Source organism: Sprattus sprattus (genome assembly GCF_963457725.1).
Source record: "Sprattus sprattus genome assembly, chromosome: 2".
Lineage (NCBI taxonomy): Eukaryota > Metazoa > Chordata > Actinopteri > Clupeiformes > Clupeidae > Sprattus > Sprattus sprattus.
The window spans coordinates 16,348,287-16,371,807 of NC_137921.1; the positions used below are offsets into that span (position 1 = coordinate 16,348,287).

Here is a 23,521-nt window from a genome sequence, read left to right on the forward strand (position 1 = left end):
GAATGCTCTGTCAATATCTGTGAGATATGCCTGCTCACGTACTTATTAGCAGCAAGGCTAGCTAGCTACTATGTGTTTCAATGGATTTTTTGTCTATCCATCAATAATGGTCTAGAGCACTTCAGTCAAGACCTACAATCCTCGGCAACATTCGTGTTGCACATACACAACTAACCGAGTCAATGTAGACATAAAAAAGTCGTGTAGATAGCTTAAATCACATAAAATATGTCCCACTAAGCTCCTGAGACGCCTCCATCTTGGTTCGATTTATAATCTATCTATCTAATCAACTCAAGTGTTGGTTGGTCATCTGTCCATCATCGTATAAAGCCCGCCCTGACAATTTAATTGGTACGACAGAATCCTGACTTCTGATACTCTCTCCCCAATATACACAAAGCCAGACCGAATCTCCCTGACCAAATTTTGTGGGCGGGGTTCGGGCTGGTATCAGGGCTACTACAAAGCCGCAGTAGCCTACAAGCGATGTCTGTTTTGTTTTTTAGTCGAATCAAACAGATGAACATGGTACTGAATAGAAGGGGAAAGGGGAAGGCAGGAACCAGCACAGACCCAATACTAAACAGAGTGTGCTTTTTAATTAATGGTTCACTGATCGATAAACACTGTCAGTTCGAATTTGGCGTATCAAATTGGGGCCGCTTGGCGGTAAATTCATGCTTTTAGTTGCCAGTCCGTCTTTGGTTGTTGGACCATAGCTCCAGGGTCATGTAGCCTACATCGGGAGGTGATGGGAAACAACGAACGTAATGTCATTGGAAGGGCCAGAATGATGGTTAGAGGACAAGGACGCCCGGAGGCCTAACCTATTCTGCCCTACCCTGTTAACGACACAGCCATGTTCTTTCCTCTTGATGGGAAAAGCTTGGCAGGCCGTTTCCTGGAAAGGCCGGGACCTCTGAGGTGACAGAATAAGACACGCGGAAACCATCGCTACATCTGATTTTACAAACAGAAACGATTACCTTATTAGTCCTAATCAAATTTGTAACAACATAATTCATTGCAAATTGAGCTGATTGTTGTAATCTTGCAGCGGAAAAAGACATCACAAAGACTTTTTTTGTCAGCCATAATGACATTTTTTCCCCTTTTGCCCAATTAAACTTGAGGCTTTCAATACCACTATGTTTGCTCCAGTACCATGTTCTCTAGAAGCTGACTGGAGATATAGGCAACGAAATAAAAACATCACGTAAAAGGTATCATGCGGATATACTCTATACTTTATCGGAGGCCACCAAATTATCAACTTCCGAAATAGCATTTTCACCATATATGGTAAAGCTGGGAGGATTCATGACTGGTGCTTTTTGCACATTTATACATTGCTTGCATCTGGTTTCATGCACTGTAGTCTGATGCTAGACAGAGTGTAATGCTGTCTCCTTGTGGCCATTTTAAAGAAGTGTTTTCCATGGCTGCACTGGATTGGGTGTGCAAGTCCCAAATCTGCATTCATACAACCACTATGCAGTTTATTCATGCAATGCCAGGGTTATGAAAACAGACAAACAAAGTGTTTCATCATTGATATAGCTTTATTTTTTCTAGTAGATACAGTACTAAAATAAACACAAGTTTTAAAAAAAGTTTGTTCAAACAAAGAAACTGTACAAAACATTTATATATATATATATATATATATTATATACTACAATTTAATTACAGAACAGTCTACTGTCCAAAAAAGGCACTAAATTCTTAAAACAGGAGATAAATTGATCCATTGATTGAACTAATTCCAATTGGATACAACATTTTGCATTCAGACACGATTCTCTCTTCAGATTTAAATATCGATTCTTTATCATGGTTATAGTGTTTGTATGTATATTTAAGGAGGACATGATATGGACTTTGCAGAGAATCACAATGCACCCCCTGGGAACCCATTCTGAGACCCAACCTGAACCACTATGCCAGAGAGCATCTCAATCTGGCCCAGAACTGACTGCTCCAGGCTGACTGTCTTTACCGTTTCTATGACTCAGCAGAATGTGCCAGGGCAGAGTCACTGCGGGGCCAATGCCTTGTGAGAACTATATAGGAAGAGGAGGAGGAGGATGATGCACTCTCCAAGGAGCAGAGAGAGAAATAGGGACAGAGACTGAGCATGGAAATACACTTGAAGAACAAAAAAAATCTCATCTCACCAGTTAAAAGCTAACATACGTGCACACACACACACACACACACACACACACACACACACACACACACACACACACACACACACACACACACACACACACACACACACACACACACACACACACACACACACACACACACACACACACACACACACACACACACACACACACGCAGATGCTAGAAATTAGAGTGAAGGACTGGATGAGAGAATGGCTTGCTCTCTCATATTGTACCAGGATCAGAACGTCAGATTAGTTTTACCCTTAACCAAAAGTAAATTCCGTGTGACTATACACTGAGGCATTACAAGAACATGTAAAAAAAAAAAAGGCTTGATAAAAACGAGGTAACAATGATTTGCTGCATATCACATGAATGTTATTCATGCCAGATGAACAAGAAAGTGTGTGTGTGTGTGGGGGGGTCTTGACAAACTCATACCATAGGTTAAAGAATACAACATTTTACTTTGCATAACTGCCATAATATTGACTGGTGACCTTTGACAGATTTGAGAAATAATTTTTCTATGATGCATTGTTGGATAACAGCAATGTTAGCCTTGAAGGCCCCCTTGCCTCAGGCTAGTCAAGACCAGCAACCACAGTATGGGATCCCTAACTGTAAATATGTGTATTTACTTGTTTGGTTGTTTGTTTGTTAGTTAGTTTGTTTAGGATGATTATTTAACCAAAGGAGGTGCTTTGTTTTCCCACAACAGATAACTGTGATTTGACATATTAGGTATATATAATATAATATAATATGCTGTAGCAATTACAGCAACATCAGAAAAAGAACATGTACATATCACACAGAAAACAAACAAAAGCTTGAGACAACCGAATTGTATATGAAATAGAATAAAATAAAAATCAAACAACCACTGATTAATGCAAACAATTAAAGCATGGTTCTTTTACACATTAAATCACTCAACTAAAAATAAAAAGTTTACAGTGCGGAAATAATACAAAATAAAAAAGAACAAACATACATACTCCAAATTCTTTTAAGAATGTCTCTTTTGTCTATTTGTTTTAGTTAAATATGCACAGTATGCCAAGCATAAGGTTAGTTGATTGCTTAGGAGTATGAGCTCTGAAGAGACAGAGGTCATTACAAGAGAGAGAGAGAGAGAGAGAGAGAGAAAGAAAGAGAGGTCATTACAAGAGAGAGAGACAGAGAGAGAGAGGTAACAGCCTGACCGCTCTTAACCAATACATCTGTTTTATATCCAAGGGATAATTCAAAACTTAATAAGAACAATAAAATAAGACATGACTGACACAAAAAGGGCTGGTCCCACAAAAGACACCCAACAGTATCAGGTGACACCACAGCTCACATCCCCTTACAATCCTCCCTGCAGTGGACTCCTGCTACTCCCTGCAACCCTCTTGGGAAACAGTTTTGAACCAATTGAAGACTTCTGAAATGTGTCTAGTATATCTGTGTTGACCTTACCAACATGGCTGCCTTCCGGCTCGGAAACGCTAACCTCAAGTCATGGAACAAGGGTGTGCAAAATAAGTTGAAATTCCAACACCGACTCCACCTGATGAAACACATCAGTCATTCATACCTTAAGCTAGTATAAATCAGAGAGAAAGAGAGACTTGAACTTGGGTTCTGCAGTAACTCTGTCCAATTTGCTGCTCTTTTCAACTCATCAAGAAGGGCTACATTATTTTCTGCTTCCGACTGCATGATTTTAAATCATTAATTCTTCAATTGTTATAATATTTTAAAAACATAAAACATTACAGCATTAAGCCTTAGAGTGAAGGGACCGTCATCTTACAAAACTTAACACAAAAAAGGGACATTTATTTTGGTGACAACACAAAGACTATACTAGATACTCTGAGAAGCAAGTATACCTGGAGACAGTTGAAAATGGTTTAAAGAAATATAATGGATTTGACTCAGCCCAGGACATGTTTTGGAGAGAGGGTTTTCTTTGCCCAGGCGCCGTGCCAGTCCTCCTGACTTCTATTCATTTGTTTTGAAATAGACGATTGAATTGAATCTCACATTGCAAAGCAAACATTGAAGGAATGAACCATTCCTGACTCAACATTCAATTCAAAAGGACACATAAAGCTCAAGGTTTCCCCAATCCAAGATGACTTTGGGTGTAGCTGGCTATATATTTATATATATGTATATATATATAAAATAAAACCCACATAATCACTGTTATGGAACATAAAACGTCAAAACTCAAAACAGAACAAACATCTGGCCAGTCTGGTGTTCTCAGTATGATACCTGTGTGTGACCCTATTGGGTCTGGCCTGTTCAGACCGCACCTGAAGGTAAATCCCCACCCAGGCAAGGAAAGCAATGGCAGGTTCTCAATCATGTGCACATCATAGTGGCCATGGAGAATGGGGAGACTGGGCATCATGGTAGCCATGGAGACTGGGGTCTAGAGGGGCCCCCTTCCTCTGTGGCTTTTCACCCTGAACCACACGGTTGAGATATTCCAATTATACCATCTCCACACCACAATAGATTCCTCCCGGCTCTCAGTATCCAGGAAGTCCAGGAGCTGGACAGGTGAAGGGGGCCCAACATGACTTCACCCCCCGTCCCTCAACCATCTTAATTTTCTGAGTCTTGTGTTCATGGCTGACCCCTCCTCCCCCTTGTGAACACACAGGCCCATGGAAGCACATGGTTAAGGATTTAAGAGGTACAAGAGAGAATCCTGCTCTACTGATCTGAGACGGAGAAGAGGTACAGAGTGTGTTTGGGTTCCTGCAGTTGGAAGGAGAGTGGAGTTCTAAAAGGGGAAGGAAGCCTAAAGATATCTGGGCAAAATGTGGCAGAAGATTCCGGAACATCCTCTCTACTCCTCAAAGTGTCTTTATAAGAACTTGGATGGGGCCAGGAAATATAATGCTGTTTTGAGAGTATAAGTGGGGAGGGGGTGGGATTTAAGCATTGGTTTGGTCATTGCAATAGGTGTCCACCACACACTCACACACATAGATCTGTGCACACGTACGCACACACACACGCACAACCAGACAGTTTCAAACGCAGACTTTCATCAACCCCTCTCCTGTGATATTGCGTCCAGCTCACTCATCCTCCAGCGCCTCGGTCTTGATGTCACTGGGGACTCCAACCGTTCCGGGTCGGGACAGAGCCAGGATGGTGTGATTGACAGCCGCCATCTCCACCGCCAGCGAGATGGGGTCCTGGTGGTCGTTGTGACCTGCAGCGTCGTCCTAGAAACGAGAGACAAAGGTCAAATGTCGGCTGAGTTCTTTAAAAGCTGAAAGGGGGTGTTAGAAGAATCCATTAGGGAACATAAACTGAAGTACAAACTATACACATGAAATTCCTTTTTACAATTTTACAACCTACTTCAAACTAAAAAAATATATATCTAACACGCACTCCATAAGCCATTTGCTAACATCCAGCACGTGATGTTCTGCATGTTGGTCCGGTATTCGCAGGGGCGGCCCTAGAACATTTGGCGCTCTAGGCGAGCTTCACTCCTGGCGCCCATTAATGGCGCGATTCATTTCGCCTGACTCTACGACAGTAAAGAGGTATATCGATGAATTGTGTGATCCGGCCCGTCTAGTCATGCACGCCGTTGGGGTTAAACCTCGTCAGAGGATACACACACATTCGCACCAAATGCCTCGCTATACTATCATGCTCTAACAACACCAATGAAGAACATAGCCCTCCGTTTTCGAGGTTTGGCTCATTTTACCCTAAAGTTAGATTCATTTTTTTATGTCAAAATATTGGTTGGAGATATAGAAGGAGCGCCAACTTATGCGTCCGTGAACAAAAAAAAAATATATAATTGTTTTTTTTTTTTTTTTTTCGGGCGCATTTTTGGCGCTCCCTCTCTAGATGGCGCTCTAGGCGGCCGCCTAACCCGCCTGTAGGAAAGGCCGCCACTGGGTATTCGACTTGTATTCAATGTGAAGGCTGAAAGAGAACTTCCCTTTGTGGCGCTCCCTCTCTAGATGGCGCTCTAGGCGGCCGCCTAACCCGCCTGTAGGAAAGGCCGCCACTGGGTATTCGACTTGTATTCAATGTGAAGGCTGAAAGAGAACTTCCCTTTGGGATGAGAAGTTAAACTGCTCTAAAACGCAATAAGCTTTTCTTCTCTGCTCGACTGCTTCTCATCCTTCTTAAACTCCCAGGGTGCACCACTGACAGAGGGTGGATGCGTCGCCTTTAGCCCTGTGTCTCTGCCTCCTCCTAGCAGTTCCCTATGTTCAAGGGGGTTTGGATGAATACCACTGTTAACATGGCAGCCCAGACCTGACTAACCGCTGCAGGCCAATCAGTCGCCGTCGGTACATTGGTGATAGTAGCTATCGCTCCAAGGGTAAATAGGGGTCAAACCCAAGATATCGCCACACTTTGGTTGTAAGGGTAGAGTTGTTAGTACTATGTAATAACATAGATGTTATGCAATCATGTTGAAAACTGGGGCTCTCATTCCTTCAGATGCCGACGCCAGGGTCTTGTCAGGGTCTTGGCTCTTGCCGCATGGTGAGCCAGGGCGGGTAGTGGTAAGGTGATGTGGAAGCTGGGGCGACGTGGTTCACCTGTGTGGGAGAGGTGGGCTCCAGCCTGTAGAAGCCGAACGGCCGCGTCATGGTCCTCTTCTCAAAGTAGGGAACGTCACAGCCCTGCAACGACAACTTTAACTGAACATGTGGGAAGAGTCCTGCACAGATCATAATGATTCATAAGAAACACACACACACACACACACACACACACACACACACACACACACACACACACACACACACACACACACACACACACACACACACACACACACACACACACACACACACACGCACACACACACGCACACGCACACGCACACACCAATCTAAAGAACTTAAATCAATCGGAGGAAAAAGAAATGAGAGCGACACTGAGAGAAAGAGAGAGGACGCAAGAGAGAAAGCACTAGTATGGCTACCTGCTCAGCGTAATCGTTGCCGTCTATGTCGTCACTGTTGGAGTGGCCACCAGGACTCTGGACGTCGATGCCATGGCTCTCCAGGATTGTGGCTTCTTAGTAAAAACACACAGACTGTTATTTCTCAGCTTGAACACACACTCATGACTCATATACACACACGACTCACACATGCAGTAATCTTTGGACTTAGACATATAAACAGAATATATAACTGCTCATTCACATCCACACCCTGTTAACTGCCAAACCTTGGCAGACTAGCCGAACACATCATCTGGGAAACATCTCTCATCCTTGAACTTGAGTTACACACTCAGAAAGTCTCTGGACTAACACAGACAGACAGAATATACAATCACTCACAAACAAAACACACACACACACACACACACACACACGCACACACACACACAAACACACACACAAACACACACACAAACCCTGTCCTTGGCAAACAAATCGATTTTCCGATTAATGACCGATTATCGATTCGTACGTCCAAAGATGTTTTTTTTTTTTTTTTTTTTTTTCAAGCATAATAATAATGCACTGGTTAGTGTCCCAGTAGGAATCCACTGTTGCAGATATAGTCACCTCAATGATGTCCTCCATTTATTGTCCTGAATTATCTTTCTTGAAGGTAGATTGACCCTTAACCTTTTCATCAGTCTTCCAGCCATCAGTAACTACCAATACTTGTAAGATTTGCTGTTTAATATTGATATAGTACTAGTTTTAATATGTTGCTTCTCTACACAGTCATGAAGTGAAGGAAACGGTTCAAATTAATTTTTCATTTTTAATAACATTAACCCCCGGATCGAATAGAAATCGGATCGAAAATCAGATAGAAATCGGATCGAATCGGAAATCAGATAGAAATCGGATCGAATCAGATGGAATCTGAGAAAATCGGAAAAAAATCGATTCTGAAACTTAAAAATCGGAATCGATTCTTGAAATTTGAATCGAAACCCAGCTATACCCCCCGCACACATTCACCCCCACCCCTCTCTCAACATGGCTTGAACCCATAATATCAACCAGGAACAGTTGGGTCACATTCTGGCTGCAAATGTTTAGCGGAGTAGATTGTTGAGCCACTTCTGAAACGTGCTGCGGTGAATTTGGTTGAAATTGACACAAGCCTTGACCAAAGACGGCGTCACAGCCGGAATGTGATACTGACGCTCTTGGTGGAAAATGGGGGCAAGACCACGGGCACATTACCAATGTTGGCACGCCGCTTGATCTCCTTGCGGCGGTTGGCGAACCAGTTGTAGACTTTAAGGGAGGTGACTCTTTCCAGGTCAGACAACTTCTTTCCTGCTTTGGTGGGTGTGTAGAAGAGACAAAGCACATAGGTGAGTGGAAGTAGCATTTTTAACACAACACATGAATACAAACACACACACATTCCCTAGTAAATGAATAAAGAGGATGAGGCTGCAATCAAAGATCAGATATTGTGTCTCAAATTGTAAAAAGTCAAATTGTATTGGAAATAGGAAATCTGATTGGGGTCTGAAAGCTCCATCACATGTGTGAGTGTTAGGTCTGATGGGCTAGTGTCACGGTTGGGGTCTGCCCCCAGTAAGCGGGTTAACGGCAGGACCCACCAGGCTTCTGGATGACGGCGTTGCAGGCGTTTGCAATCTCCTCTCTTTTGGCTTCATCTGGGTACTGGTTATCATTGAAGTAACTGGAAGAGAAGAAAGAAAGGAATTCACAGCAACATGTAACTCTCACACACACACACACACACACACACACACACACACACACACACACACACACACACCTGCTCATCACAGCTACACTGCCGTCCTTGTCCAATGGGGCTGTATACATGGATCCCTCTCAAACCCCCCCACCCCAACCTCTCTTACACATTTCTTCCGCTGTGTTTTTATTGGTCAGTCACAACGACACACTTCTCCCTTCAGCAGAAATACTATGGCCCACCCCATTCTCTTCTCTCCCATTGGTCCCTCTCCCATTGGTCCCACTACCTCTCGCGCTCCCTCTCCCGCTCCCTCTTTCCGTTCTCACCTCTCCATGACGGCGAGGCACTCCTTCCTCCACGTGAAGCGGCTGCCTCTGCGCAGACGGAAGCTCCCCACCGCTGTGCTCAGGGGGGGCGGGGTCTGCCGCCACTCTATCTCATCCAGGGACATGGGGGCGGGCCGCATGTTCAGAGTGGCACCTGCCAATCAATCACTCAGTTAATCAAGCAAGCCATCCATCCATCCACTTTTACATACTATTCCTTACAAAAAAAAAAAAACACAGTCACATGCGAGGACACTTCTCCATTTGTGCCATTGAAGTTCCATTCCTTCCTTCCATTCCATTTATCCGAGAAGACTAGCACCATCAAGAAACAGGTTCAGGACCCACTGCAATACCAGTACAAATACTGAAACTCACTGTGGATGTTCGTTCAAAAGATACATTTCGTTCGTTTAAAGATACATTTGGATGGATGTAATGAGAATATTTTTTTTGCTCTCTGCATTGGGAGGACACCGTTGCATTACTCCTCCACATCAGCAGGTGGAAGCAGTAGGCTAGTTAACGGTCTGCAGCCAACGTGCTCTTGAAGAGCTGAGTGGCTGCAGTCTTCTATAAATAACAGTCAGAGCTTCTGTTGGAGCTGCTACTAGCAGAATTCCGCAGCTCTCCCTGAAGGACGTGCCGCAGGGAAAGGAAAAAAAGAAAACGCGACAGACAAGAGGACAGCAATGGAGAGATCCTTTAAAGCCCCTGTCCCTGCGTGTACAACTCTATATCTTACACACACACACACACACACACACACACACACACACACACACACACACACACACACACACACACACACACACACACACACACACAGCACTCACTCTGTCCCACCATCGCACTCACACAAGATCTTTCAAATACACTGCTAATGTCAGCACAAAAATCTTACAAAAATGCAATGGGATTTTTTTTCAACAGGAATTCCCACATACTCCTAGTGATAATGCACATGGATCACTCCAAAATAAAACTTAAAAAACAACTCACTACATTTTGCGAAAATTATCTGAAAAAGTGAAACATGTCAAGCACTTTAATTTGCTTTGAGCACAATTGTTTCAACATTCTCCCTTCCCAACGCTGTCTTATCACTGGCTGGCCGGCACCAAGCAGAGTATCTATCGTTGTGTAACAAACCAAACTGCAACGTAAAAAACATTCCTTGAGATTCCCAGTCACTGCCCTTACTTAGATAATCGCACAAAAATCTCTCTGTATGTTAGGTGTTGGACAGAACTGCAGTACACACCCATGGCCGTTTGCTGTTTAATATGGCAGCCGCACTCCGCAGCGGTCCTTCTCCCTTCAAGTCTTACAGGATGACCAAACATGTTCGCATTTCCTCATAGTTGTTGGAGTAGGCTGTTATTGTCAGCAGGCTCCCGGACAAGAAACCAATCACCTCTCAGGGTTTTTCCTGGGTCGAAATGGGTCTTCGGTGCTCCCCCCCAAAAAAATTTGCGCGCTGCGCGCGCACAGACTGTGTTAACCGTCACAGCTTTATTAGTATTAGTACTTTATTAGTAGATATTTATGTACTTTTTTTCACCATTTCAGAAATAATTGAGGCTATGGTAAAGTGCTGATGTGTGTAAACCAAGGAGGACTCAATTGCGGGAAAATATTATTTATTTTATTTTAAAGTCAGGTACAGAGGTCACAACCAGCCTGTGAACATTCCACCCTCCGCCTTTTGGTGCCCTGGTAAAATGATTTAACAAGTTCATGGTAATTTTAGCCTACATATATCTTTAATAGGCCTACTCGAATTTTATTTATTAACGAAGTTCAGAGTCAAAGCTATAGTGAAAAGGCAGGATGTAGCCTAAAAGTGTGTTGGCTACAAACACTCATTAAAAACCGATGGTAATTATCTGGGAAATAGTCTCTAACTGCAGTCAAGTTGTCATTGCTTGTGTCAAACCATTGTGAATTTGTCGTCACATTAAAACAGGACACGACTTACTCCTTGTAGAAGACTGATGCTCGGAGCTCTAGTGGTTTCCTCAGGTGAACGAAGCTTTTAGAAGATCAATTGCGCGCAATTCCAGGATGCTTTATTTTCATTGGTTGCTGGATTAAATCTTACCCAGATACAACAGATAAAAAGATACGGTTTTTCTGATTGGCTATTGTGAAGCCCATTTCTTTTTTTTTGATAGGCTGATAAGTGGCACCTCACGGCAGTCCTACAGTGGAGTCGGGGAGACGTGCTTGATTCCTCCATGGTGAGGGCAGCGTGGCCAGGTCATGTTTGCGCGCTGCGGCACATTAAATAGCTTAGAGGTTTTTTTCAGCGTGAGAAATACGATGTGTGGCGGGAGTGCGTTATTAAAGACCAAAATTAGTGACTGTCACGCTCAATGCTTGACACTTGAGAGCCCTGAATTATATTCGAGATGCAACACAAATCTCCTCAGAACGAGCTGAGCTTTCATTGATAAACAAATGCGGTTGTCTGCCTCTCCCGAGGTCCCGGAGTCTACTGTTACTCGTTCAAACGGATAGACAAATCCATTAGGTCCTCAACATAACAGATATTTTATTAAATTTAAAGCCATGAATACCGAAAATGGAATGTTATGCTCAAAATCACCGCCGACCGACAGTCAGGATGCATACGCAGATTGAGTGATTGGCAGCTGGCCGCTCTGTCCATTCGCGCAACTCACAGTTGCGTGTTGATCAGCCAAGAAAAAGACACACTTATCAACTCGTTTACTGATCAAAGCAGAACGATAATTCGGCTGTAGGACTCTTGAAATATAATATTGAGAACTTATTCCCTGACAGGCATTGCATGCGTGACGCATAGATTTTTTTTCCATCGCGCACTTTTTTTACCTTTAGGCGGTCGGGATTTTTCATAGGCGCTAGGCAAAACGGCTTCGGCGCGCGCCCACATTTTCTCTATGCAGGAAAAACCCTGCCTCTTAAACTGAGCTACAACAAAATGATGCCAAATTGAACCTCTGCTGCTGAATGCATGTGCCTTGAATGCACGCCTCTGCCCAGGTCAACTCTGAACTTCATACCAAGGTCCCTATCAGTCTTAGGCATCATGTCTTCATATGTTCTGTGGCCCCATTTGGAACACTCCAGGTCTCCTGAGCACATCAGTATGAGCCAAGAAAAGACAACGGTGGCCAACACATTTGTCTTTGAAGTCCTTGTTTTGAGTTCCTCGTATTAAACATTTCCATGAAAAAAACATTAATGTCATTTTTTTTTTAACCCATTTCCTTTGAGGTCTGGTGAACCAAGTGCAAGCAGGCCTGGGAAGCTGTTTTACTGGCCCAAACCCTACAATTAGGAGGAGGCCGGGCTGCGTGAGAGCCCATCACAAGTACACTAAAACGCTACGCCCCCAACCGTGGAAAATCTAATACTTTACTTGAATTCGGCTTCATAAGACTGGCATAACCATCTCATAAACATGTCAGATGTCATACACTGTTACATCCTTGAACACTGATTGTAATTACTATTTATTACAGCTTATGACATCTGCCAGTAAAGTGGAAATCATAAGAGGCGCACAGATGCCACTCTCTGGTACCGGTGGCAGCAAACTGAGGCCTCATCTAGTTGAGGACACTTCTCAGATGGTTGATGCTTGTGTGTGAAAGTCTGAGAGTGAAGGATAGAGTGTTCTACGGCGGTCTGGATAGACAAAGCCTGGGGCTGTTTGTGTGAAGGAGAGGGAAGGCAGAGAGGAGAAGGGAAAAGGTTGACAGAGAAAGAGAGAGAAGGGAGATAAATGAGGTGATTAGCAACGAGGAAGGAATAAATAGGACGGGGCAAAGACAGAGTGGGAGAGAAGAGCGCAGAGGGGAGAAGAGAGGGATGAAAGAGAACAGTGGAAACAGCAGCAAGTTAAAGGAGAAATCTATGGAGAATGAGAGACAGACAGAGGTGAGAGCAGGGGAGAGTTACTCTGTGTGTGCGTGTGTGTGTGTGTGTGTGTGTGTGTTTGTGTGTGTACCTGGGGTGGTCTTCTCTAGCTGGTACCAGCGGTAGAAGGCCCTCTTCTTCTGCTCACTCAGGTCTGAGCCCTGCTGCAGCAGCCAATGGGAGATACGGCTCTGACTGATGCCTATCCACACCCGGTCCAACCCAACAACACACACAAACAAACAAACAAACAAACAAACAAACAAATCAGCAGACATAAACACGACAGGATATGGCACAACATTTTAAAAAGTAGCTAAGCAAATGTCTGAAGAGAGTCAGTTGGACACAGAGATGGAGAGATCAAAGGACTGTGACAGAGGTACAGATAACAGTTTAGACAAACGACAACATATAGCAATATACAATGAGAGACAGACAGATGTGTGTGTGTTGGTGAGTGTGTGAGAGTTTGTGTGAGAGTGTGTGAGACAGACAGATGCAGATGTGTGCGTGTTGGTGAGTGTGTGAGTGTGTGAGAGACATGCAGATGCAGATGTGTGTGTGTGTTGGTGAGTGTGTGAGTGTGTGAGACAGACAGATGCAGATGTGTGTGTGTTGGTGAGTGTGTGAGAGTGTGAGAGACAGATGCAGATGTGTGTGTGTTGGTGAGTGTGTGAGAGACAGACAGACGCAGATGTGTGCGTGTTGGTGAGTGTGTGAGTGTGTGAGAGACAAACAGATGCAGATGTGTGTGTTGGTGAGTGTGTGAGACAGACAGATGCAGATGTGTGTGTGTGTTGGTGAGTGTGTGAGTGTGAGAGACAGGCAGATGCAGATGTGTGTGTGTGTTGGTGAGTGTGAGAGACAGGCAGATGCAGATGTGTGTGTGTGTTGGTGAGTGTGTGAGTGTGTGAGAGACAGGCAGATGCAGATGTGTGTGGGTGTTGGTGAGTGTGAGAGTGTGTGAGAGACAAACAGATGCAGATGTGTTGTGTTGGTGAGTGTGTGAGTGTGAGAGACAGGCAGATGCAGATGTGTGCGTGTTGGTGAGTGTGAGAGTGTGTGAGAGACAGAGCAGATGTGTGTGTGTTGGTGAGTGTGTGAGTGTGAGAGACAGGCAGATGCAGATGTGTGAGTGTGTTGGTGAGTGTGTGAGTGTGTGAGAGACAAACAGATGCAGATGTGTTGTGTTGGTGAGTGTGTGAGTGTGAGAGACAGGCAGATGCAGATGTGTGTGTGTGTTGGTGAGTGTGTGAGTGTGTGAGAGACAGGCAGATGCAGATGTGTGTGTGTGTGTTGGTGAGTGTGTGAGTGTGTGAGAGACAGACAGATGCAGATGTGTGGGTGTTGGTGAGTGTGAGAGTGTGTGAGAGACAAACAGATGCAGATGTGTTGTGTTGGTGAGTGTGTGAGTGTGTGAGAGACAGACAGATGCAGATGTGTGTGTGTGTTGGTGAGTGTGTGAGTGTGTGAGTGAGACATGCAGATGCAGATGTGTGTGTGTGTTGGTGAGTGTGTGAGTGTGTGAGAGTGAGACAGGCAGAAGCAGATGTGTGTGTGTTGGTGAGTGCTGACCTGTGACCTGAGCCACCACGGCCTGAGAGATGCGGCGGTTGGCGAGGAAGGCCTTGATCTCCTCCTTCACCATGCTGCTGTCACGCCTGCAGACCAATCAGAGAGAGGCACAGAGGGGTAAGAGCAAGCCAATTACAGCACATAACTGTAGCAATGCACCAAAGCTGCAAGGATACTGTTGAGTCATTGTTAAGCCGTCTTTGAATACCCACTGAGTGCCAGAGCACGTGCATTACCCCAAGCACTACACTGTCAAACGCGTGTGCAACAGACAGCTTAGGGGTGGTCCCATTGCTGCCAGCGTCTTCTCAAAGAACCATGAACATAAAAACAGCATTTCAACCCCAGAGCTCCACCAAAGGGACAAGCACGCGGTCTCACGAGTGAGACGGACAAATCTACTGGACTAAAAGCAACAGAGAATCAATATTCTGTGTAGACCATTCTCCACTTCTCCTTGAACCGAGGAAACTAAAGGTTGCCAGAGGCGCAGTGACAATAAGATGAAGGACTGAATAGGCAAGATGGAAAGCAATGTAAAGCTTCACAGCCACTGCCTTCAGTTCAATTAAACTACATTTGCTCTTCACAATAGTAAGAGAAGGAAGGAAGAAAGATGGAAGGAAGGAGATAAAAAGAGAGAGAAAGACAGAGAGAGATTGCAGGAAGGAGAAGGTCAGTTAAGGAGAGCTAGGCAATTTCACGCCATTACAATTAGCCAACAGGCTAACATGACTGCACAGCTGAATCAATACCCCTCTGTTAAGTGTTATTAGATGCTGAGGATGCTCAGTCTGCCCTAAGTCTGGACAATCAGATGACCTAGTACACACACACACACACGCACACGCACACACACACACACACACACACACACACACTTGACCCATCCTCTGGATTTGACCCATGCTATATTAGGACCAGTGAGACCACACACATCAGTCTGGGTTATTTCCGTTCTGACTCAGTATTATGTTTATGTTAGTGGTAGAATACTCATTTTGCTCAGTTACTTGGTTTATCTAATTCTCATGACGTACCATTTGACTGTTTTGATACAACACCTCCATACACAGCATTTACTCACAAAAGCATTTGGGTTGAAGACTCTTTGGGTTTATTACAATAGAAATGCTAAAATTCTACTTTATGTAAAAACGTCCAACTAGCCTAACTGAAACTCTATTCTGAGGTCACTCCTTTGGGACTCCGTTTTGATCTCGTCTTGTTGCCCTTTTATGTGATGGAGGACTGACGCTCATAATTGCAGCCCGAAAGCGTTCTTTCTTCATTTAGACAGACATTTAACTAAAAATGAGTATGCAAAACTTTATTTTTCTACATTTTGTCCGGACTAAGTTCCCTGGACCTTGGTATTCCAAATACTCTGCATTCCCTCTTGCACACCTAATCACACCATGCATGAAGATCAGTCTATAGCCAAGTCTCCAGAGCACCATCCAGTACAATCATAAAGCAAGAAAACCACAGCGGTTAAATCATCCATAGGTTGGTTGACCCAGCTGTGCTAAATGACAGTTGGGCAAGATCAGGATAAGACACCACCCCAGTTGTCTTAGCAATGTCTTAACTGTGTGCCTGCTTCAATACTGAAAGAGAAATGCCATCCAAGATGGAGGTCAACTCATTTTAGACAGAGATGGGTGGCTTGGGTACAGGCGGACCGGGGCCAAACCCAGTTGCAGACCTAGCTGCTTTGGAGACATTAATAGATGGCCGCCATACCCACCTCATTAGCTCCTCCACCTTGTCGTCTACGTCCATGTCCTCCTCTCCTCCCTCGAAGGGAAACGCGCGGGCGCTGTTTACAGGGTACCGTGGTGGTGAGAGCTTGCCGTTTGGCGTGGCCGCCAGGTTGTCACGCCCGTTCTGCGCCATGGCGACCAGCGAGACAGGGGAGGGCAGGAGTGCGGCTGACGGGGGTGGGCCTGGGGCAGGGGGCGGGGATGGGACGTAGCTGTTGCTTGGTGATGGGGAGAGGGCGGTGTGGTACTGTGTCTGCGTGGCGATGGAGGTGGTGGAGGGAAGGGCTGCCGGAGCGGCCATGATGTCGTTGCTGTTGGCGCTGCTGTTGGCCGTCGTGGATGTGGCGTTGTTGGTGCCGATGGCCGAGGCCGGGGGTGCCATGGCCTGGGGCGGTAAGGGGGGGCGTCGGCCGAACTTGTCGCTATGCTCACGGTCCAGCCGCTCCAGCGTGTCGAGCGCGTGTAGGATCTCGGCGCGCGTCATGCCCGTGCGCCGCAGCCGCTGGAGCAGGTCGATCTGCTCGATGGTGAAGCGAGGCTCATCCGTGTAGTGAGACATCCTGCAAGAGAGAGCGAGAGAGGGAGGAGGAACTGTTAGATGTAAATATGGGGGATATTTCAGGTCCGCCCACACAGTAGAGAGCACTGCACGGTGTCCCCCTGATCAGACACTCCTGATGGATCTCCTACCCAGAGCACGTAGCTCCTCAGCAGGCCACAGAAACACTCCCAGAGGGCCGTCACACACACGCGCACACACACACACACACACACACACACACACACACACACACACACACACACACACACACACACACACACACACACACACACACACACACACACACACACACACACACACACACACACACACACACACTCACAGACATGAACAGACATACAACACACACATAAGCTCATGCATGCACATATTCACACACATGCATGTATGATACGTAAATACACACGAACATACAGGCAGACAGACTTTCTGAGATCCAGCTCAAGTGGGTCTTAACTGTGAGGGATGACTTAAAAAAAAAAGAAACGAATGAAAAACCCAATTCACTCCAAATTTCCATACAGTCTACACAACCCTACACAACACTGAAACATTAATGGAAACAAGATTCCATCTGTTGGGGTCTCCACCCTTGTTCTCTTCTCTGGAGCCTTGCTAAGATCAAAACCAGAACAATCACGTCTTGCTGTCACTGTGGCAACCAGCCACAAAACCAAACAGCAATTGTAAGCATTGATTAGATCATACATGATGAGGAGGGTCTCTCTGACAGACACTACATAGATCCCAACTACACCAGCACTGCACATACCTCTCTGATGAACTGTGTTAGCCATTCACGAGATTTGAAAATGCTTTTAGGAGGTACTGCACGCTGTAAACTAAATAACATGACTGCAATGTGATAAAAACCCAATCGGACCCTAAAACTGGCAAGGCCAATCCTGACGAAGAGCAGGCCGGTTGGTACATCTACATCATGTAATTTATATGTTAATGCCCTCTGATCACTTTCATTTGTTGATTAAGACTGATCATTTTCCTACTCAGCCACTTTGCCCACTTTTTTTTTTAGCATATTTCAAAATGATTCAGTGTATTAGGCTCAGACGTGGGGGAGAAGTTGCACTTCAAAGTGAGGGCTGACCCTGTCCACCTTCCCCCACCGGTCAACCTGAGCCCTTAACCTGGGAAAGATTCTCTGGGATCACTCCTGCTTCTACAGCAGAAACATAGGCTACTTTTCTAAAGCTGCCTAATGGTTGAAATCAGGGACGTTTTTTCCGCACTGTTGTAAATGTATATATATTTTTTTAAATACGTTATGTTATGAACACTAAAGCCAGACATAGCATTGCATGGCTAGGACGCTTGAAGTTATAGCAAAAATGACCTGCTAAACCACACAGCCTTTCTCCTACTGTCTCAATGTAAGACAATTGCAGTCAAAATATTCAGTCTAGTCACACTGTGTGTGTGTGTGAGGTTGTGTCTTTGACCTGTATATGGACAAAACCTTCTTTGTCAAACTAACCAAGTACCAGCCCTTAGTTGCAAATACATGTGAGCTATAGGTTATAACTGCAGGTTAGTGATGTCATAGATAATAATACAGCTGGTACCTTAAATAGATTGACGATCCATCGGTTGTTTGCTTAGAGTGAAGGGAGAACTAGTCGACTTCAGGGAGTTTTAGTATTAGGAGTATTATAAAGAGAAAGCCAGCCATCAGTGTGGAACAGGCTACACAGATGAGTGAACTTTCTACTGACTTAAAGCTTTCACTGATAATGGATAACTAGTTTAACTTAGTCGAGTAACCTTTAGATGACAAACCTGGTAAACATTTTCTCTCATCTAGTAGGCCTAACCTTTTAAAAGTCGAGTCGACCCATTTGGAAGTATAGCTCTTACACAGCCTTCAATGTACAGATCACCACTTCAACAAGAGGAACAGTAGGAGAGGGTTCACTGTTACATGAGGTGTTGAGTAAGATGTGAACTAGGCTAGAGCTCATTATACTCTCATCCCTAAACACACACACACACACACACACACACACACACACACACACACACACACACACACACACACACACACACACACACACACACACACACACACACACACCCACACTATGATCTCCCGTTCTCCCTGGCTGCTCTGTTTGTACTAGTTAACCGTTAACCTGTCCCATTAACACAAAACCCTTAGTGTATGGTACCCAAACAAAGGAATGACATTTTCTTCAGCGGCTTGAAACAGCGGGAAGAACAACGAAAGGAGCTGAAACAATCACATGCCCTGGTTCAGTCTGCAATACGGCATGGGCCATTAAAGCAAATCAATAATTTAACACCAGTGCAGGCAGCTTTGTGTGGAGTTAGAATAGTTTCACAAATACATATCACGCAATTCTCAAATATATTTCCTTATTGATATTAAAAGGTTGCGCGATTCACAAATTTAAACACTGTTACATATATTTACAGACTAACAAATGTGCGTTTAAAAAACACTTACCATGTCTGCATTTATTCGTGGCCCATCAGGTGTCTCTTACAATTGCAGGTAAAGCAGTGTGGTCACATTCAAACATACCCTTGAAGTTACGTTCATGATTGGCTAAAATTGTAATAGACATCTGATAGGTTGCAGAAAATGTCCTGCATTTGCAAATGCATTTATGAATCAAACAGTGTCAGGAAAAGTCTCAAAAATCCTTAATGCAGGGACGCAGGGATGTTCACAAATAGGGATGCACTTTCATTAGTCTGTAAATTACGGCGTAGCAGATTAGTGTGCCCACGGATGTAGAGAGTAGCAACATGTAATATATGTCTAAAATAGATTTTAGTACCATTCCACTACATTTGGGCAAAGGTCAGGACCACAGTGATTTTACAAATCCCATATCTGACTGGTCGCAAAAAGCGCCTCACAATATTTATTCGACTGGAGCTACACAGCTTTCCATACAAACCTGGTAAAGCACTTTCTGCACATAGGAAAACAAGTGTGCAGATAAGTGCACTATGGTCACATAATCACTCCCCCCCTGCTGTCAATGCCACGTGTGAGGAGATCTATGGTCACAACAATGATCATTTGACTGGTTGGGTTCAGTGGAGCATTCTTGGTTCACTATGCGGGCAGGCGCGGCCTAAAGGTGCAGCACTACGGAGATGCAGTCGAATGGGTCTTAAGCTAATGCTCAACAGAATGCTGAGTTATGCTAGCTTGGCAACGAAATGTATGAAACCAAAGCCCCAAGTCTCACCACTCATCCGCCATCTTGGTAACGCCCCCAGGCAGCTATTTAAATGAATGGGGAGAGATCCGTAACTCCACATGGGTTGACACAAGTGTGTGTGTGTGTGAGAAAGAGGCACTTAAGGAAATTGTATCTGCAAATGAACTTAACACAAGGGTGGCAACTATGGTATAAGCAGGATAATGAACTTCACAGCTCCGCTTTGCCTTCGTGGCCCCATTACCACCTCAAACAGCCATTATTTTTCTGCTACCAGAATGCTGTGTTACTTGCATTAAACAATTGTAAAAAAAGTACATGGTATACAAGGGTAGCGAAAGCTTCTGCGTGCTGCTTAATAAAGGTCCTGTTTGACACTGGTGTCCGAAGCGGGATTGGAGGATGAACACACTGGAAGAGATCAGAGACTTTATCGAGCAGCTGCAGCGGGAGGGGGAATGGCCTAAGTCTTGCTGGGAGCCCAACGCCACCACAGCCGCAGCCGAAGACCACCAATGCGAGAACTGAAGTCACGCGGTGAGGGATGATTTACCACATCCAAGTCCTCCTAGCAGCCAGGTTCAACACCTGGTCGGCGAAGGAGACAGTGTCCAGGTCGCTCTCACCCTGGAGGGCAAGGCGCTACAAGTCCTTACAGGTAGAGTAGGCCAGCTAGCCTGACCCTGAAGGGCCATTACAGCCACCAAAGTGAGAAAGTGAGCAAGGGCGCCTATGCAACAGACCTACACTAGCATGCCTGGCGTGGCTACCCTATCTTCGACGACAGAAAGCAACAAGAGCTCGCTCTCCAAGCTTCTAAGGCTTGCAGTCAGAACGACTCCCGGAGCACACGTCGCCTAAGTGCACCCGGGCCTCTGGTGGCAGCCCTGGCCAAAGGGGATTGAACAGAGCATGTCCTCCGGTCCCTGGCATAAAGCATAGAGTCCACTAGGATGACCTGAAGGAGAGCGAAAAAGAAGGACAAGGAAGCCACCAGTCAACCAGTACAGTTCCCTAGCGCCTGAGGTAATAGAGTTGCTCTTCTTAGTAGGGATGCACCGATCCGATATTTGTATCGGTACCGATATTGAAGGAATTTCTAGATCGGGTATCGGTGACAATGGGCCAATCCATATTAAAAAAAAAAAAAAAAAAGTCTGCTTTGTCCATTTATACACAAATGGTGACTGGTCCAGCAGCTTTTAGTTGGGCTGAAGTTCGTAATACTTAGTCGCACACATCACCTAAATACATTTTACAGTTCGCACACATCTATTTTAAGTTGCAAAAGCTTTCATTATCGAGCCCTGAAGCCCCCTCAACCCTCCAAACACACACAGCACTGGATGGCAAAAACTGTCCAGGAATCTTGTGATGCAAGTGTGAATCTAGTGTTTCTGGTGAAAAAGTCCTGTAGGGGTGAAAAGGTAAAAGGCATTCCTCGGAAATGGTAAAGGTTCTTAAGAAACAGGGCTTTCTATGAGCATGACAAAAATAAAACAGCTATTGTTAGGTTGGGATATATCTGCCCTTAAAACAGGGAAAAGTACTGGGCATAACACATGGAAATACAATGACACTAGCATAGGTTTATCATAGTAAATGCCTGAAATCTACAAAACACACACAGAGAGACACACATTATTAGGAACATTTTTCCTCTAAATATAATCTGCACCGGAGCCACAGAGGGAAGTGAACACAGTCACAGACGAAATGGCCGTATTTTCTGTCGTAAGAGGGCAAATGAGAGATGGGAGAAAAATGTGTGCGACCCCAAGCACCCGGTGGCAAACTGAGCGTTGTGACAGTCGCTAAAGAATTCATGTGACAAGTAATTTCCATTAGATGCACCTCTAAAAAAATATGATAACATTGGAAAATTTGACGTTACGAACCTCTGGCTCTACCGTTTATCGCTGGCAGCCACTGTAGATTGTGTAGTGCAGGCATGTCGCTACAGTTATAATGAGTAATAGGTGGTGGGTGTGGATACGTGCGCATCTAGACAAGGATGAGCAAGCTGCCATCATCATCTTTCAATGCTAGGCATACACCAGGCTATAACAGAGGAGCACATTATATTCAATACAAAAATCCCTTCGGGGAAAAACACATTGAAGTCATATGATGGCAACACAACTGCATAATCTAACCATCTGGTTGTCTCTGCTTGCACGCTACAGAGTGGCGCAACGCCCATATTCTGTCCAAAAATAACTGCACACCAGAATCAAATTATCTTCAGGACACACGACCAGAATGCACTGCGAATAATAAGGGAAAGATACGCAAATGGCATAAGTAGGGCACCAATTGGTCTTCCATAACCTTCACTTGGAAGTAAGGCTGCACACACTGCACACAAGAAACTCTCAGTTGCTCATGGCTAAAGTTTGGAAAACAATGTGTTTCTCAAAAACATGTCTTGGTGAAGCCAGGTTCCCGTACAATTCTGACTGCTAATTTCTCTGTGTATGAGTTTCTGGTATTTGACTTACTCCATCCTTTTAGTTTCATGTAAATGATATCAAAGAAGCCATATTTAATCATGCACATGCAACGCATTTATACATCAGTCTGCAGAAAGTGACTGTATCTAGCCACCATAAGTAGATAGCTAGTTAGCTTGCAAAAACGGGTATAACGTGAATAGCACACCGCATAATCAAAACATCAGTTGACTTCAATGCTATTCTGAAACTTAAATGTAAGAGGCGACAGATGTCTGTTGTCATTAGCATACGTGCCATATGGTTTTATTAGCTGACACTTAAAGTTGTCGTTTGTGCATTCGATGGATAGGGTACCTAGCTGGCTAAATAGACAGCTACAGTAATATCAGCTAGCTAGCTAAATGAGCAGCAGCTTGTTGTAGTAATGTATGCTAGATAGCTTGCTAATGTTAATTCAACAATAATGCAATCTTACCTTTTTTCTCGAATCTTGTCACGGCCTCAGTGCATCAGATCATATAACAGCTGCACTCAGACAACGAAGTCGGACGAATCCTTTTCTACTGAACCGTACGACCACCATCAATTTTACAGTTTTGCCCGGCCCTTTTGACTGATTTCAATTTTCAATCAGAAACGAACTGACTTGCCTTTGTCTGACTGACAACAGCCATTTTGACATCAACACCTGGAAATTGTATGATTGCAACATGGGAGTTGTAGTTTGCTCTATGAGTTTATCACGTCATTAGATGGCTTTGGACATGCACTGAACTACAAGTACCATCGAGTAAAAACATCTGTTCCTCAGGAAC

The 23,521-nt window shown here is 44.6% G+C and overlaps 1 protein-coding gene across 4 annotated transcripts; it reads right to left on the reverse strand.

Moving 5' to 3' along the window:
• Positions 1–1,707: 1,707 nt before the first annotated feature.
• On the reverse strand, positions 1,708–23,359 carry hmbox1b (homeobox containing 1 b). Of its 4 annotated transcripts, none has more exons than XM_080833348.1 (10): positions 23,182–23,359; positions 16,458–17,033; positions 14,708–14,793; positions 13,221–13,331; positions 9,221–9,374; positions 8,788–8,870; positions 8,399–8,494; positions 7,166–7,257; positions 6,777–6,872; positions 1,708–5,423 (listed from the first exon to the last, which is right to left on the reverse strand). In XM_080833348.1, exons 2-10 carry the CDS (start codon positions 17,030–17,032, stop codon positions 5,274–5,276), a joined length of 1,443 nt encoding a protein of 480 aa, XP_080689474.1. In that variant the 5' UTR covers position 17,033; positions 23,182–23,359; the 3' UTR covers positions 1,708–5,273. The 4 variants fall into 4 exon arrangements, with proteins under 4 accessions (XP_080689474.1, XP_080689475.1, XP_080689473.1 ...); XM_080833349.1 differs by having other exon boundaries at positions 6,777–6,860; positions 7,166–7,260; XM_080833347.1 differs by having other exon boundaries at positions 7,166–7,260.
• Between the last annotated feature and the right edge of the window lie 162 nt (positions 23,360–23,521).